The following is a 16,260-nucleotide window of genomic DNA, read 5'->3' as shown; positions in this document are numbered from 1 at the left end:
GCCATTAAGCCGAAATCAGAAGTTTTAATGTAATTAAACACAGGACAGCAGAACAGGTAACAACACACACACTAAATAAAACTGAGACCAGACCAAGACTGACTGAACAGAAGGAACTTAAAGGTATAGTGGAGGATTTTCCCGAATTTTAGAAAAGAACCGCCCTCTCCACTTTTTGAAAAAATGCACATGCGCAACACTCTACCTGCTCCCAAGAGGGAACGCCTATTAAACGTGTGCATGAGAGAGCATGCACGAGCTAATCATAGCTTACATTAACTTTTACTAGCAGTGATTTTAAATGGATTTCTCCAAAGAGCATGCCAAACTTTACCTGTCAAGTAGAAACTTCGCGACTGAGGCATCAGTGGGAAGCCCAACCTGTGTTTTGAGCGCACGCCATCGTGTGAATCGTGTGCACGAGCACGTACGACGGCCTTACGTAAACATATCACCAGAATGATTGACACTTAGGAGGACCAATAGTCTTGATGATCCACCCGGAAAAAGAAAATCCTCCGCTATACCTTTAAATACAAACACAAATGACACTGATTAACGGAACACAGGTGATACAGATGATGATGATTAACTAAACACAGATGACACAGCTAAACTTAATGACAGTAACCATAGAAACGAAGGAGTGGCAGGAAAAGAACAAAGGAAAACAGGAACCAATCAAACTGAAAGTCCAAACGAGCACTGACACGTGACAAATACAATATATAGGGTATGATTTTACCCCTAAATTCAGCATATTGACACAAAATGATAACTGCAAATCCACAATTCGCTACCTGAAGTCCAGTTGTAAAAATATACCTCATATTTCTTGTCAAATCTAATTGTACAGTCATTCGCAAAGCTCTTTCCCGTTTTAGATGTGTTTGTGTGTTTTTCGCGGCATTCACGCTGAAAACCAATGCTGCCCCTCTGTCTTTCTACTCTCATTCCGGTCGACGGTGACACGCGCACACCCTCTATTCTGGACAGGGGAGGAGAGCAGCAGCTCATTTACATTTAAAGATACATGCACGAAAAGAGAGTGTTTTTGCTTCAACTTAAAAATGAGCATTTACAACATTTGATAATAAATGGTCTGTGGGATATTTTGATCTGAAACTTCACAGACACATTCTGGGGACTACTGAGACTTATATTGCATCTTGTAAAAAGGGTCCCCTTTAAATTAAGCTCAGCCTGTTTTCTCAGTGCCCTTGTTTCAACAAGATAGTGGCCATCAAAATGATGTGTAACAAGATGTGTAAGCACATTATTGCTTGACTTGTTCCTGTAATCATTTTCAGGGTGCTCAACATGCTCGGGTTGCCTCATTTGATCTTGTGTTCTTATTTAATTGTCCAGATCCCTATGAAAGATGTGCAGGCCATCTTTCAGCTGAGATTAGACAGAAGCCTGCAGCAGCAGTGTCCTGTTACCAGAGCTGATGATTCATCACAGAACTGCAGACTGATGTTATCTAACACCCCAATCAGATACCTCTCTCTCACGCACTCTCTTTCTTTTCCACTGAGCTGTAAACAGAATCCCTTCTCTCATAGTAGTTCATGTGCACTTCTGACTTCCTTTTAAACGGACTATTTCCTCAGCCATATGTAAAGTGAATCCTCTCTGGACATCTGTCTGTCTGTCTGTGGGCACTGAGTCGTTTTACTTGCAGATTGAACTAACTCTCAGAGTCCTTAGGGTCTCTGTCAGGAAGAGTGGGCTGTATAGAGCCAGAGAAAGTAGGTCATGAGCAAATGATTGAGTTCTCCTTCCTGTGTGGGATTCCGCAGTGCTGCTGTATAAATCTCAGGAAAGCACCCGAGACCTGTGTTTGCATCATAAGTCATCTCCTCAGTGATCGGTGAGGTAACAGTAGATCCGCATGGGATCTGCAGCCACTGAATCCCACACAAAGCTTTGCAGATTCAAGCAGAATTCATTCATAAACTTCTACACATCTTTTATTAAACATTTCATTGAATCTGATAATATTAATAGTGATACATAAGCATGCATACTGTTGAAGTCTTTTACACATTTTACCATATAGACTTTGTAAAAAATAATATATATATAGAGAGAGAGAGAGAGAGAGAGAGAGAGAGAGAGAGAGAAGATTTTCAGCAGAGAAAGCGTGAAAAGCTCCACAGATTCACACCATCATTACACATATAATATTTACGAATTATATCTTTATATTCCAGACTCTGTTAGTTTTATTATTATAATAAAAAATAAAAAAAATTAATACATTTGAATGTATTCAATATTTATTCAAAACTCTTTCAAAATGCAATTATACATTTTTATGATTTTGAAGGATTTTTGAATAAATATATTTTAACTACTAATAAGCGTGTAGTATTTTACCATAGTTATTCACCATAATTCTCTCTTCCGCATATTTCCCCCCCAACAATCCATTACAAAAAAGCAATATTTTGCATAAGCTAATAACTGTTTCAGATTTGTTAATGCATATCACAATTTGTTTTAAGTAAATATTGAATAAAATAAGCGTTTATTCAAACCATTTTGCTCTCATATTAACATTATATCTGGCATTCCCTCTTTTGGAAAAACCGTCGACAACTAGTTATGAGTAATATCATCTGATCCCTCTGAGCTCTTTTTAGTGGAATAACAATCTGTGTTGTTTTTGCCGGTCAGGGTTGTGTGGGGGTGTGTGTGTGTGTGGGGTGTGTGTGTGTGTGTGTGTGTGTTTGTTTGTGCACGCAGGGATTAGCTGCCTCACTTCACTTCTCCAGTACGCTCTCTAACCAAGCCTGACAGTCACCTCATCACCTGACTCTCTCACGCTCTCCTCTCATTGGCTGGCTCCCTTCAAGCCTCCATGTGGCAGTGAGCTCAGCAATGCTGAGGGGGCGGGGCTATGTGGCAGCTCTAGCTGGCCGTTGGGCCACAGGGCTAAACATTTCAGGACTGGATCCACAGAAATAAGCTCCAGCCTTCATTGGCCAGGTTTGGCAGGCCCGCTGGAGCCAGAGTTGCTCATCCCCACTCAGACCCCCAGAGACCCAGCAAGGGCAAAGGAACATGTTGATGTAATGGAGAACATGTGCAATGCTGATATTTCACATCAGTACTGGACGCTGTGAAATTGTAGGAGTGCTTCTGATGAAATTATATGATTTAAATTATGATATAGATTTTTTCATATTTGAAACTGCATTTGCATTTTCTTTAATTGGACATCAAACACCTTTGGCACAAGTAACATCTCATAACATATCATATAAGAATCAGAATATGTATTTATGAAAGTATATTTCATAAATGTTTTACCACATTATATAATTTAATCCCAAGGTGCACTGAATTTTGTCTAAAAAGTCCAAACTGAACTCTTACATATAAGTCTCAGATAAAATGTTTATTCATACATCATGCATGCATTCACATTCAGAGCGTGATGGAGCTGTCCATTCAGCACCACTGTGACTTGCACACACTCTGATTGGCCAGTGCTTTTACAGGGACTCATTCTGATTGGCCAGTCCTCTGTGGCCAGCATCATGCTGATAATTTATTGGCTGCTTGTGTATTATCCTAGCTTGTTGGATATAAAAATGAGAAACGAGAATTAGATGACCATGTTTTTTACCAGTCTGTGTGTAAACTTCATTTATGAAGTTTTGAAATAGTAGTCAGGTTTTCAGAGGTATCCTCTCTCTCTTTATAGTGGTGTGTGTGTTTGCATATGTGTGTGTATGTGTGTGTGTGTGTGTGTGTGTACAAGAGTTTGTGTGAATTCACGTGTGTGTGTGTGTGTGTGTGTGTGTGTGTGTGTGTGTGTGTGTGTGTGTGTGTGTGAGAGAGAGAGTGAGTAAATGGGTGCATCACTGTTTGGTTGACTTTTCCTCTTTTTGTGGCAGGAATTGATTTACTTTGCTGCTAGTGAAATGCAGTCTCTTTTTTACACCAAGAAAATATTGAGCTTGTGCATCATTCTTCAACTTTTTGAAGTTGGGACAAATACTTTCAAATTGCCCTCTCTGGGCATCCAGCTCTGTCTGTATCTGCCCTTCTCTATAGCCAGGCTGTAGTAGCTCAGTCCGTCATGTTTTACCTCAGTTTGTGGTCTGTGACTGTGCTCAGGTATTCTGCTAATCTCTGTTTAGGGCCAAATAACATTGTAGTTTGCTTTGTTTTGTGTTGTTTCATTCCAATAAGCTAGGTAGTTTTCCTTTTGTGCATTAATCATTTGGTTGGGCTCTGTTGATTCTGTGGATGAGGGTTGTCAGTGTCCTGAGGCTGATTATTGTTAGTCGTGTTAAATGTGTTAGTCTGTTTATGGAGCCTCAGTACCAGCTGAATGAGGGGACTCTTCTCATCGGTCATTTCATGGATTTAAAGGGCTTTAAAATGATAAAGAGTTGGGGTCACACAATTTTAGATGTTTCCAAAATTTGATGGCTTTTTTCTCAATGTGGATAGAGGGCATTGGCCTGATTCTGCCCTGCATACATTATCAGGTGTGTTTCTCTGTACTCTAAGGATGCTTTTACAAAGCTCTGTATGCAGGGCTTCAATCGGATTTTTGTCCCATTTGTCAAACTCGTGATTTAGGAGAGGACCCCAAACTTCGCTGCCATATAGTGCAATATGTTCTATGACTGATTGGAATCTTTTGAGGCAGATTAGATTTTTTTTGATGGCATAGAAAGCCCTTCTTGCTTTATCTTTCGGTTAATTCAAGGCCAAGTTGAGGTTTCCGTTTCCATTTCAAACCAAGGTATAAGTAGTTTGTGGCATTAACGGTTTTTATCATACCAAGGGTGAAATTGTTTTTGAAACTGGTTCTGCTGTAGACCCTCTTTTGTTGGAGACGGCAGGACCAGATCATCTGCATAGAGGACTAACTTTATAGTGTAGAATTTATCATGTAGTCATGTGGAGGCCAGGTGCTGCTGATTGTTCTTGTAGTTTCGCCAATTTATTGATGTATATATTGAAGAGGGTCGGTGATAGTGGGCAGCCCTGTCTCACACCCATCCTTGAGTGAAGAACTCCGTTTTTTTATTGCCAATATTGATTGCACATTTATTGTTTGAATACATCATTTTTATGATGTTGTATGTTTTGCTCCCTATACCAATTTTCTGAAAGTAAGACAGTAGACCTTGTTGCCAAAATAAATCAAAGGCCTTCTGGAAATCTACAAAGCATGCAAATATTTTGGTTTTGTTTTGGTTGATGTATTTATCAATCAGGATATGGAGGGTGAAGAAATGGACTGCTGTTCTAAAATGTTTGACTTTTGCTTAAGGCATTGTGTTCGGTAAGGAAGTGAATGAGTTTTGTGTTGATAATGCTGCAAAACATCACTGCTCACACAGATCTAATTTTTACTTTTGAAACTGGGCGTTATGAGTCCTCTATTCCAGGTGTTCTTCTCTCAGATGTGTTCCAGACCCCTAGTCCACGTTTATATTCAATGTAAAACAGGCAAGTATTGCGTTTTTTTGAGAACCAGTTGCATAACCAATAGAAAGTGATGTATTGTAGGTGCGTTGACACTTACAGCGATTAAATCACGGGAAGTTGCTGTCCTGTTGGTTGCTGCTGGATGACAATCATGTAAGCTTCTCTGTCTGTGCTTCCATTTACCATATTGCATCACTGTGAATGGTGTTATAACAGTGCATTTTTGTTATAACAGTTGTTTTCCCTCATGTAGCCTTAAACCACTAACTCTCATTAAAACGAACTCATGGTCATTTTGATTCTGTAAATCACTGTAAATGTGAACACTTCTCGTATATTTTTGTTAATGTATGACTATGATTTTGCCAAGTAGGATTTATGCCAGAATCAACATCTTTTGTTTGTCTTTGATGTCTTTGTCTTTTTTTTGGGTAAGCTTTATGTTGTGTAGGTGCGTTCACACCTAACCCCTAAAATCAGAGGAGTTAGAATGCTATTCATGCCCCAAAACCCAACCCTAAACCTAACCCTAAAATATTATTGATTTAGGATGACAGGGATGAGGACAAGGATTCAGGAACATGTCCTACTTTGAAAATCATTGTCACCATGTTACGTGTATTTAAGTGAATTTGAGGACAGTGACTCAGAATTGTCTTGCTTTTATACCCAGTCAAATCTGAACGACGCAGCCATCAAAATTTGAGTCTGTAGTGAACACTTCCTGTTGCTCTTTACTGACGCACACATTGAAAACACAGTTTAACAGACATGTATGTGTTCGGGCAGCTTGTGGGTGTTTCAGAAGAGAGACCTGTGTGTCCACGAGATCAGAGAAGCACTGCTATGGCCTGTACACGTGACTAGACAATTGCAGTAATATCAACTGTGTGTGTGTGTAACTGCAATAGAACAAGACACCAAGCAATATATTTCTCTCATCCTTACACACTCTGTTCGCAGTGTTTACCGTCCATCTGTATTAAGGGATTAGAGGACCAGCTGTCGACAGCCCCATAGTCCCTCACACACACAGCAGCAGTGAGACCGGACAGGAATTTCTTTGAGTCAGGAAGGAAGCAGGGGGGGGGTGGGGGTGGGGGAGTGGCCTAGAGGATCTGAGCATGCTCAGCGAGCACCGGATTGAGACGAGAGCCGCTCATGCCCTCATCTGCAGGAAGAGAGAGGGAGAGAGAGGCTGCTGCGTTTCAGAGGTGCACATGAGCGCTTCAAGCACTCAGGATGTGGAAATATGGCTCGCCGGACACTTTCATGCTGAATGAGGCATTCTGAGTCGGGCCGATCGCCCGTGCTTGGGATCACCAGAACCGACCCGGATTAACATCCCGCTCGGGATGCCTTGGGAAAGGCGGCCCGTGAAATGGGAAGATGACACTGTGGGATCAGGACAGCCTGCACTGCACTAATGAAAGGCTTCAAGCTTGCCTGGTAAGATGGACAGACGGTCCTGTGTGATGCCAACCGGTCTGTCGTGGGCTTCTCCTCTCTCTGCAGTATTCGTTTGTGTGTTTACTTCTTATTTTAATGTCGCAGAGATTTTGGCTGCATGTCCTCATCTTAAACACCTGCATTGTACGGTACGGTAGGAATTCGCTCTCTCCGTGGCTTTGTATCTGTCGCTGTCTGAGATCTGCAGTGACGTATTAGTGGCCACTTGTATACATCAACCATGTATAGCGTTGACTTGGTCTGATGACTGATTTGGTTCTCCCTAGCTCCAAACAATGGGCGGTCACACAGCTGAGGCCAAGATGGTGGACTTTAATGATAAACTTTTAATGGTTATGTAACATTGCCCTCTTAGATGGCAGAATGATTCTTCCCTGTTGGATGGTGGAAGCTTATTTTAGAGGCACTGAGTTCAGGACTTATGCAGATTAGTGAAGGAAGTGTGACAGTGCAGTTTTCATGTAATAATTTCATATTCTTTTGGACCGTCGTTTTTCCTTTTTCTCAGTTCATATACTCTACTGTGTGTCAGCAAGGCAAAATGTAGCAGTTTCCTCAGAAGTCCAAGTTATTTGTGATGAAGGTGCTTTGTGGTTGGGAATTTTTAGAAATGAGGAAACGATTAAAATTAGCTCATATGATGTGTTTCTGTTATGAACTAGTCGCTTGGTTAAATACTTTGAAAATTTTTTGTATTGTAGTGTGTTTCAAGTCTGATAAGCATGCTTAATGCAAACATTTGGCAATTATATTATAATGCAGACTGTTTCATCAGATGTTGATACAGCTTGTGTTTATGAAAGCCTGAGGTCTTATCTGACAGAACTAGTGTATTGATCTTGTACTCTTGAGACATTGAGGCCACATGAACATGGCTTTTTTCTAGGTCTCAGATAAAATTCCAGAGATTTTTACCATATTAAAGGTGATAAAAACCTCAAGCACGGGTCAGCGTGACGTCATCACCATACAGAGAATTTGCACAAAAAAAAAACGGTTGCAGGTTTTGTCTGTCTGTCTGTCTTTCATTAAAGCGTTATTTTGTTATTTAGTTCATTAAAATGACAGCCTGGTTCTTGGACCATCAGGTTGTTGGTCTGGATCTTGGCCTTAAGAAGTCTAGTCCTTGTCTAAGCTTTCCCAGACACTCCTCCTGTTTGCCATTGGTCAGACAAAGAAATATTCCAATCCCAAACATCATTGGTTGTAAATGGAAATTAGACTAATAATAATTATAATAATATCATGGTTCTCTTATATATATATATATACACCATGGTATTGAATCATTTCTATTAATATACTATGGTATTTTAATGATATTGTATTTCATGGAATTAGCATAGTACATGTCGAAAAAAAAGATATTAACATAGTACACTTTACAAAAACATGAAATACTTTCTTTTAAAGGTATTTTTGTAGGTACCGTAGTTGTACAGATTTCTGCACATCAGCCGTTCTGCGATAACAGTGTGGACAGTCTCAGCATCTGTGTGCTGTGTTCTCTAGGACTGTTAAATAAGCACTGCAGAGCGCGTCCTTGGACCAGATCACTCACAGTGTCCATCTGTGTGTGTTGACTGCAGTGGACACTAGACATGTTGCTATATAATTATGAGTCCCTCGTGAAAACACTGTTTGATAATCCACATTTATAATGTCTGATTACATTATAAAGAGGTGTACTTCTTAAGGCAGATGTGGTCACATGACCAGCTCCCTCTCTAGTGCAGTCTGTCACAGACGTAGCATATGTTTTAGTTATACTGCATAGTATAGAATTTATACTTCATGCTGTTAAAAGTGCCCGTATTATGCTTTTTCATGTGTAATAAAGCTGTTTTTGAATGTAAAAGGTCTGCAAAGTTTAAGTCTGCAAACCGATTCTGAACTGCCTGAAATGAATCGTCAGTGATGCCAGTCTTACTTCCTGCACAAGCCTAATTAGGTTTGCATAATGCCAGCATATGGTCTTCATTGGCTGCCCACAAACAACATGTAGTTTTTTGACCCGCCCTCAAACAGTGTAGTTGTAGTAGAGGCCTGAAAGAGTTTGGTTCATGTTGTCGTCATGCCGAGAAGACGTTGTTTTCCGCGCTGCAAATCCACTTTGGATGCACTTCAAAAAGATGAGAACTCGGGCTCGAATTGATACGGTAAAATCGACGCCATCTTTACTGTTTGTATTACTGTGCATACAAGTGCTGAAGAGGCTTCTGGAGCTAAAATTCATATGTGTAATGTAGGCATTTTTTTTTCGACGCACATTGTAAGAGGTAGACCAATCACAACAGACTGGGCCAACTGACCAGAGTATAGAGCTGAGGGGTTTAGAGGGACCGCATCTTCAAACGGACTGGTTTCAGACACTGTGTGAAATGAGGTTTCAATGTATGTTTTTTTTTTTTGTTGTTTTTTTAACTTGGATGCATGTAAACCTATTGTACGAGACCTCTAAAAGAAAATTAGGAACCATTAAAATAGCATAATAGGGGTACTTTAAAAAAGTGTGTTCTTTTTCTTTTTTCTCAAAGGCATTCCAGAGTTAAATGCAACAGTAACAGATAGCTGGACAGTAAAGATAGGCTGTTTGTTCCAGACATTACCATGTATTACACCGTCCTGAGCAGATTACAGGTCTATTTTAAGCAGAGATATGCTCTCTCTCTCTCTCAGTATAAATCAGACTAGCAAATCTGTTGATTCACAGATTCATGATTTGATCTGTTTCTGTGATTGTGAATTTTCTGATTATTCTTTAATTGTGACTCCACTCTGATGTCACCAATATCTGATCTCTGATCCAACTCTGAATTTGATTTGAATCTAATTTCACTTGAATCTAAATTGTGATCTTATCAAACTCCGATTAATTTGCGACTGATCCAGTTTAACCTTTATCTGATCTCACTCATATGATTGGACTGTGATCAAATCAGGTGATGGCAATCTGACTGTAATCTGATCCTTTCGATCTCATCTGACAATGATTTGAGTGATCTAATTGAACCCTGATCTGATCTAATATTTATTATCAGATCATGATTTGATCACATCTGATCTGATCCAGATTTGAACAGATTTAACAGATATATATATATAAAGAAGTCTTTTATGCTCATCATCGCTGCATTTATTTAATGAAAAATACTGAAATATTATTACAATTTAAAGTAACTGTCTTCTATTTGAATATATTTTAAAATGTTATTTATTCCTGAGATGGCAAAGCTGAATTTTCAGCATCATTACTCTGGTCTTAAGTGTGATCTTTAGATGATCCTTCAGAAATCAATGTGATATGTTGCAAAAGGTGCATTTCTTATTATGTTATTATTATATATATGTTTTTGCTGCATAATATTTTTGTGGAAACCGTGACACTAATATTGAAAGGAATGGGGTAAGGGAGATACAAAGAAATAAAAAAGAAGAAAAAAATACTTTTATTCAGCAAAGATGCATTAAATGGATCAAAAGTGACGCTAAAATAATTGATTACAAAATATTAATATTTCAAATCATCCTCATTAAAGAATCATGATTAAAAAAAATCAGCTTCAACAAAAAAATTAAACAATGTTTTCAAAATTGATATTAAATAAGAATCATTGTTGAAAAATTGAGCACCAATAATAATAGAGTGCCAGAATTAATTCTGAAGGATCATGTGACACTGAAGACTGGAGTAATGATGCTGAAAATTCAGCTTTGCATCACAGGAACTCATAAAACTCATAATTTCTACCTGGTGGATGATCACATAGATTTACATTTAAGGAGAAAGCTAAGTCTGATTGTTTAGAAAAATAACAGTGCATTCCTCTTCACACAAGTTCAAGCGTATTACTTATTCACATATTACAATATTCACATAAGTAAAAGCTATCCAGAGTTTTTTTTTGTCAGAGAGTCATTCTTTTCCTTATCACTGTAAAGCTGCTTTGAGACAATCTGTAGCAATAAAGGTGAGTTGACTTGACTGGGTAGGATTTGATGGCATATGCATCACAGGAGTGAACAGAGAGCGAGCATGAGCGAGTGAGAGGGGAAGGGAGGGATGTGATTGGACAGGGGGAGGGGTAGAGAGCCAGAGACTGCTGACGTGAGTGGCTTCATTCAAGAAAGCCGTGAATATTAAACCCCAGCACAGCAGCCGCTTTTCACACCAGCTCGACAGAACGATAGTGAAGAGCTAACAGAACAGAAGAGGAAGCATGTAGAAGAGCGTAGAAATGAGGAAGCTTGCATGAAAGAACATGGATGCTGAGACGATAAGCTCCGCCTCCTCTCTTCCTCCTCTCTCCTCACATCACTCCATTCTCACACTGCAGCCGCACTGAATGAATGAAGCAGAGCCGAACGCTTTCGTGTAGCCCCTCATGGCCACCAGGTTTGTCAATGTGTGATTTTTTTTGCATTAACATCATGAAGGGAAGTCATTTGCATGATGGGACTGTCACACTTGACATGTCCATTAGCTACAATATGTAATAGAATCATGGATTTTTCCAGGAAGTAAATCCATCTTTCATCCAATTTCAAGCAGATAACTGTATGTTTTTTACTGTATGAGATATTTGATCAGAATAATGCATTGCGTTTGCTGCATGTACCGAGCCATTTTTGTATTATTATTTTTGCATCACATAGGAGTGTTTTCACCCCTTTAAAGAGTGTGAGAAAGATGTTTATCTCTGCCAAATGCTCTCTGTGACTCAAGCTAGCGTGAGAGAGCAATATCTTCCGACTGGTGGTATGAGAAAATGTTTTATACCATGTATGTTAGTTTTTTGGTTTTAGCCTTTAAGCAGAGGTGTGAAAACTGCATTCACACACACACACACACACGTGTGGCCTGTCATTACGGCTCTTATAAGCGCAGATATGACAGATGAGAGGTGAGTAGAGCCGTACATCCATCCACAATACAAGCTTTTTTTCTCTAGAGTGTTTGATAAATACCTTTTATCACTTTATAGGTGTGTCTGTGGAGAGTGAGAAAGTGTTTGGCACTTGTGTTCTCAAGCTGCACCCTAATGTCAGTTGCTATCTCATGAGAGACAATGCTTTTGTATAATGTCTGGAATGGAATATTAGCTCACTGCTTATCGGATACTGTGGTCTACTTTTTTTAATAACGCGCATACTTTGCACAGGATACATACTACAGTATGTACTACACAAATAGTGAGTATAGCACAGAAGTATGTGGGGATGCACAATATATTGGCACCTTATTGGCTAATTATGTATTTTTCAAATTAGTACCAGTTGATGGTTAATATTATTTACTACTCTATTTTCATATTTACTATATTTTTACATTTAGATTGCCTTTTCTGCCTTTTCATTATAATGTTGTCAAGTCAAGTCACCTTTATTTATATAGCACTACAATACAGATGGTTTCAAAGCAGCTTTACAGTGATAACAGGAAAACAATGCAACAAAGTTTGTTTCGTGTCGAAAATAGTGTCATAGTCCAGCCTAAGTAAGTTCAGTGATGTTCATTTTTGTTGTAAAAAAAAAGAAAAAAAAAAGAGTTATTAATTTAGTTTATATTGTTTATACAGCTGCTCTGGAGAAAACAGTGATGTCATCGTCCAGCTCAGTTCAGTTCTCATGTAATGGTGTCAACGCAGGGCAGATCAATAATATTGTTGAATATTAAGTGTTGTGATGCCTTAATTTAGTTGTGACATTTAAAATGATTTATTTTAGCATTTAGACTATTTATTTAGACAAAATAATATGGAATATTGTGCTGCTCACCCTCACTTTGTATATTGAATGTCATGATGTACAAGAAAACATTTAAGCAGCTGATCTAACAGATTCTTGACAGCGTGATAGATGTAGATCTATGCATCGGTAATTTGATGCCACCGTTTCTGTGAAGGTTTTATCTGCAGTGATTTATTTGCCGTCAGAACCTTCTAGAACACGTGGACTTGTGTTCTAAGAAAGGAACGGCTGCTTGAGTGCTTGAGTGTTGCTGCATGGATAAAATCATAAGTGCATTAGGTTGAATGAACCCAGAGAGGTTGTGAGGTGTTTTATCAGTTGCTTTATTTTATTTGCTCTCTCTCTCTCTCTCTCTTTTGTCACACTGTGTTTGTTTTTCCAGACGGGCAGCTCTTAGCTCAGGTACAGAACATTAATAATTAAGATAGAACCTGGTGGCCTTTCTGAGGGACAGATGAAGGGCTGGCAGCAGGAAGAAGGAGGATTGCTGCATCAAGAGATTGAGTCAAAGATAGATGGCTAGAGAAGAGTTTCTCCATCTGATTAAAGAGGGCTTTTCATCTTCTGTATTATCTATACCATCTTGACCTTTTGTAAGCAAATAAGGTCTGATTGAGAGATCCTCTGTCTTTGAGGTCAGCTAGTGAGTGTTGTTGTAATGGTTTTTCTCAGAAGATTTTACTCTTTCTTAGCTTAGGAGAATTAATGAAGTTTTCAGTTGTTTTATTTGAAGTATCAATTTTGTCTGAGATGTTTCTCCTAAAAGCTCTTAGGAGAAATAAAATGAGACTTGTTAACACAGTTAGATAACAGAGCTACAAAACGAACACGCACACCATAACTCTGATAATTTGGTACCATAAGAATTTGAGAATTATTTGACTTTTGATTGTAAGTTGATTGGCAAATTTAAAGGGATAGTAACCCAAAGACCCAAAAATGAAATTCTTTCATAATTTACTCACCCTCAAATCTGTATGAGTTTCTTCTTCTGTTGAACTCAAAAAAAGATATTTTGAAGAATGTTGGTAACAAGATGGTTGACAGTAGCCATTGACTTCCATAGTATTTTTAAATTTTTTCTACTATGGAAGTCAACGGCTACCGCCAACTGTTTGATTACCAAAATTCTTCAAAATATCTTCTTTTGGGTTCAGCAAAAGAAAGAAACTTATACGGGTTTGGAGCAACTTGAGAGTGAGTAAATGATGACAATTTTTGGGTGAACTTCCTTTTAAGCCTGTGCTGAGAATCTCCTGTGAGAATATCAAGGTGCCAGGAGAAAAGTATATGAACTAGGAGGTCTCCATTTGCTTTGCTCTCCATTTTAACTTTTTTTTTTTTTTTTAAGTTTCTTCTTTTCTTTTTTTCTTTTTTTTTACACAGTTTCAGTTTTGTGCTTCAAAAAGATCATCAGATGTTCAGTTCCTGTATTTTGTCCGATCTTGTTTTTTCTGTGTGTGATTTTATCATTGATGTGGAAATTCCCACCAGAACTACAGCGCTTTAGCAATGTGACCTCCGCTGCTGTGTTTTTTGGTCAGAGTTGTAAGATGTCAGTCTGATGTACATTCCTGGAAGCTGACAGGGCAGAGGTGAAAGGCCTGCTGGGAGGATTTGTGTGTACACAAGAGGTTTGGTGGTTTTGGTGGGGACTTTTCCGGTGACTTCTGTTGCTGTTATTCTGAGCCAGTGACTATATTTATTCCCCTGTCCTTTACAGAATACCTTATTCATTTGTACATTTTCAATAATACATTTAGTATGTTTACTATAGCCTTGTGATGGTTTACACGAAACTCAATCCTGCATCTCCCACATGAGCAACCACACGTTTGTAGCTCATGCGCTAACTGTCCAGCCAAGGCTCAAACAACCATTTGCGTTCTTTTTGTGAAGTGTAACATCTGTTTTATGGTTATTTATTGGATATTTTTCTTGTTTCTGTAGCACTGCCAGTAACTCGAACCGCAGCACGCCGGCCTGCTCACCCGTCCTGCGTAAACGCTCGCGCTCCCCAACGCCCCAGAGTCCAGAGGGAGAGAACATGGTGGAAAAGAACTCCGATCATTCTTCCGATAAATCCCCTTCCACCCCGGAACAAGCCGTCCAACGCACTTACAGCCAGTCGCTTCACAACACCCGCACCGGAGGAAAGAACTCCAAGGTAAATTGTGTGACTTACTGTACTTACTGTACTTCTGCTCTCACCGTCTTCATATACTGCGTGTCTGGCACATCTATTGCTACTGTGGGGTCAAATTCCTCATCAGTGCAGGCTTGTAAACTCAATTCTGAGTGTACTGCAGGTGATTTATACCTGTAGAGAAGATTACAGTCTACATTTTCCTACAAGATACCAGTGTTTACAGTTTTCCAGTAAATTTACTTAAAAACCTAGTGAGCTGCCTATCCAGGGAACAGTTTAGTCATCATACACACAAAAAAAGTCATCATACACAAACAGTGTGAGTGTGTGTGTGTGAGAGGCAGCTCACTAGTTTTTGAAAATACTGTAGAGCTTTTGCTTTCTTTTTCCTATCATTGCATCTGTTGAAGGATTGCATTTGCAAGGTAAAAGATTAAGCTCTCCCTTTCTTCGAGAAGAACATGCTTCATAAAAACAGTACATCATTTAAAAAATATTGTGAATGTCACAAAGTGAAGCACATTTAAGTCTAATCTGAAGTCAGTCAAGTCTTTGCATTATCATTTCATGACCATCAGCACCTCATGTACCAGAATGATTTACAGAACATCTCTTCTGCTTTGATACTGTACGTGGGGAAGCTTTGCCGCCCAACAGTGTTTTTTATTTGTCTGCACATAATTCATAGTTTTCTTTTTCTTTTTGTTTGTTTTCTGATATCTGTTCTTTCTCTCATGCATGCTAGTCCCACAAGAGACTGTCTAAAGTAAGCATCACTCTTTTCTGCTCTACCGTACCTCCACCCTGCATGTGACCCATCCCATAATGCTTTGCATCACCTGTCTGTGCTAACCTAGAAAATGCTAAGCAAACCCTGTGCAGGACTAGCTAGTAATGCCAAGTTAAATGTTTTGAACTTTCTGATACACACTAGCCCCTTTCACACATACACTCTTTACTGCTATTAAGAGATCATGTGTGAAGTTCTGTGAACACGACCTTTCCAAAAGTACCAGTAAGTTCTAACAATTTCCCGGTATGAGAAGTTGTAACATTACCAGTAAATTACCGTTACGATTCTGTGTGTAAACAAAGAACAGGATTAGGGGTATGAGCACATGCGAGGTCAGAACACGCCGTCTTAAGAAGTTTGCGTTGAGCCAATCATAATGCTCTGTCCATTTATGGTAAGTTCCGCTGCTTTTAATAGTTTTTCCATTGCCACGTCTGACCATTGCGCCACGTCTCATGATCGAGAACCTTGCTGTGTCCAAAATCACCCATTATACCCTTAAATAATGCATTATTTGAAGGTACAGCCATTTGTAGTGGGGTCTGAAACCATAGTGGATGTTATCGAGTGCACTCATTTAATCCCACAATGCACCGCAATAACGAGTGTACAGTCGATTTATGCTCAATGGCAAATA

General features: G+C 39.1%; 1 protein-coding gene across 12 annotated transcripts in view; it reads left to right on the top strand.

Annotated features, from left to right (window-relative positions):
* The window catches only part of gramd1ba (GRAM domain containing 1Ba), a 68,496-nt gene that overhangs the window by 32,161 nt on the left and 20,075 nt on the right, over positions 1–16,260 (top strand). For 6 of the 12 annotated variants that reach the window (XM_084400733.1, XM_084400731.1, XM_084400725.1 and 3 more), the window contains 2 exons: positions 14,632–14,848; positions 15,576–15,596. In XM_084400733.1, coding sequence (XP_084256859.1) covers positions 14,729–14,848; positions 15,576–15,596 — 141 coding nt within the window. In that variant the 5' untranslated portion in view covers positions 14,632–14,728. Of the gene's footprint in view, positions 1–6,629; positions 6,910–11,212; positions 11,327–11,974; positions 12,124–14,631; positions 14,849–15,575; positions 15,597–16,260 lie in introns of those variants that run through there. The other 6 variants (XM_084400726.1, XM_084400734.1, XM_084400735.1 and 3 more) reach the window with 6 other exon arrangements.

Source organism: Rutilus rutilus (genome assembly GCF_951802725.1).
Source record: "Rutilus rutilus genome assembly, chromosome: 25".
Lineage (NCBI taxonomy): Eukaryota > Metazoa > Chordata > Actinopteri > Cypriniformes > Leuciscidae > Rutilus > Rutilus rutilus.
This window is presented reverse-complemented; position numbering and strand designations above follow the sequence as displayed.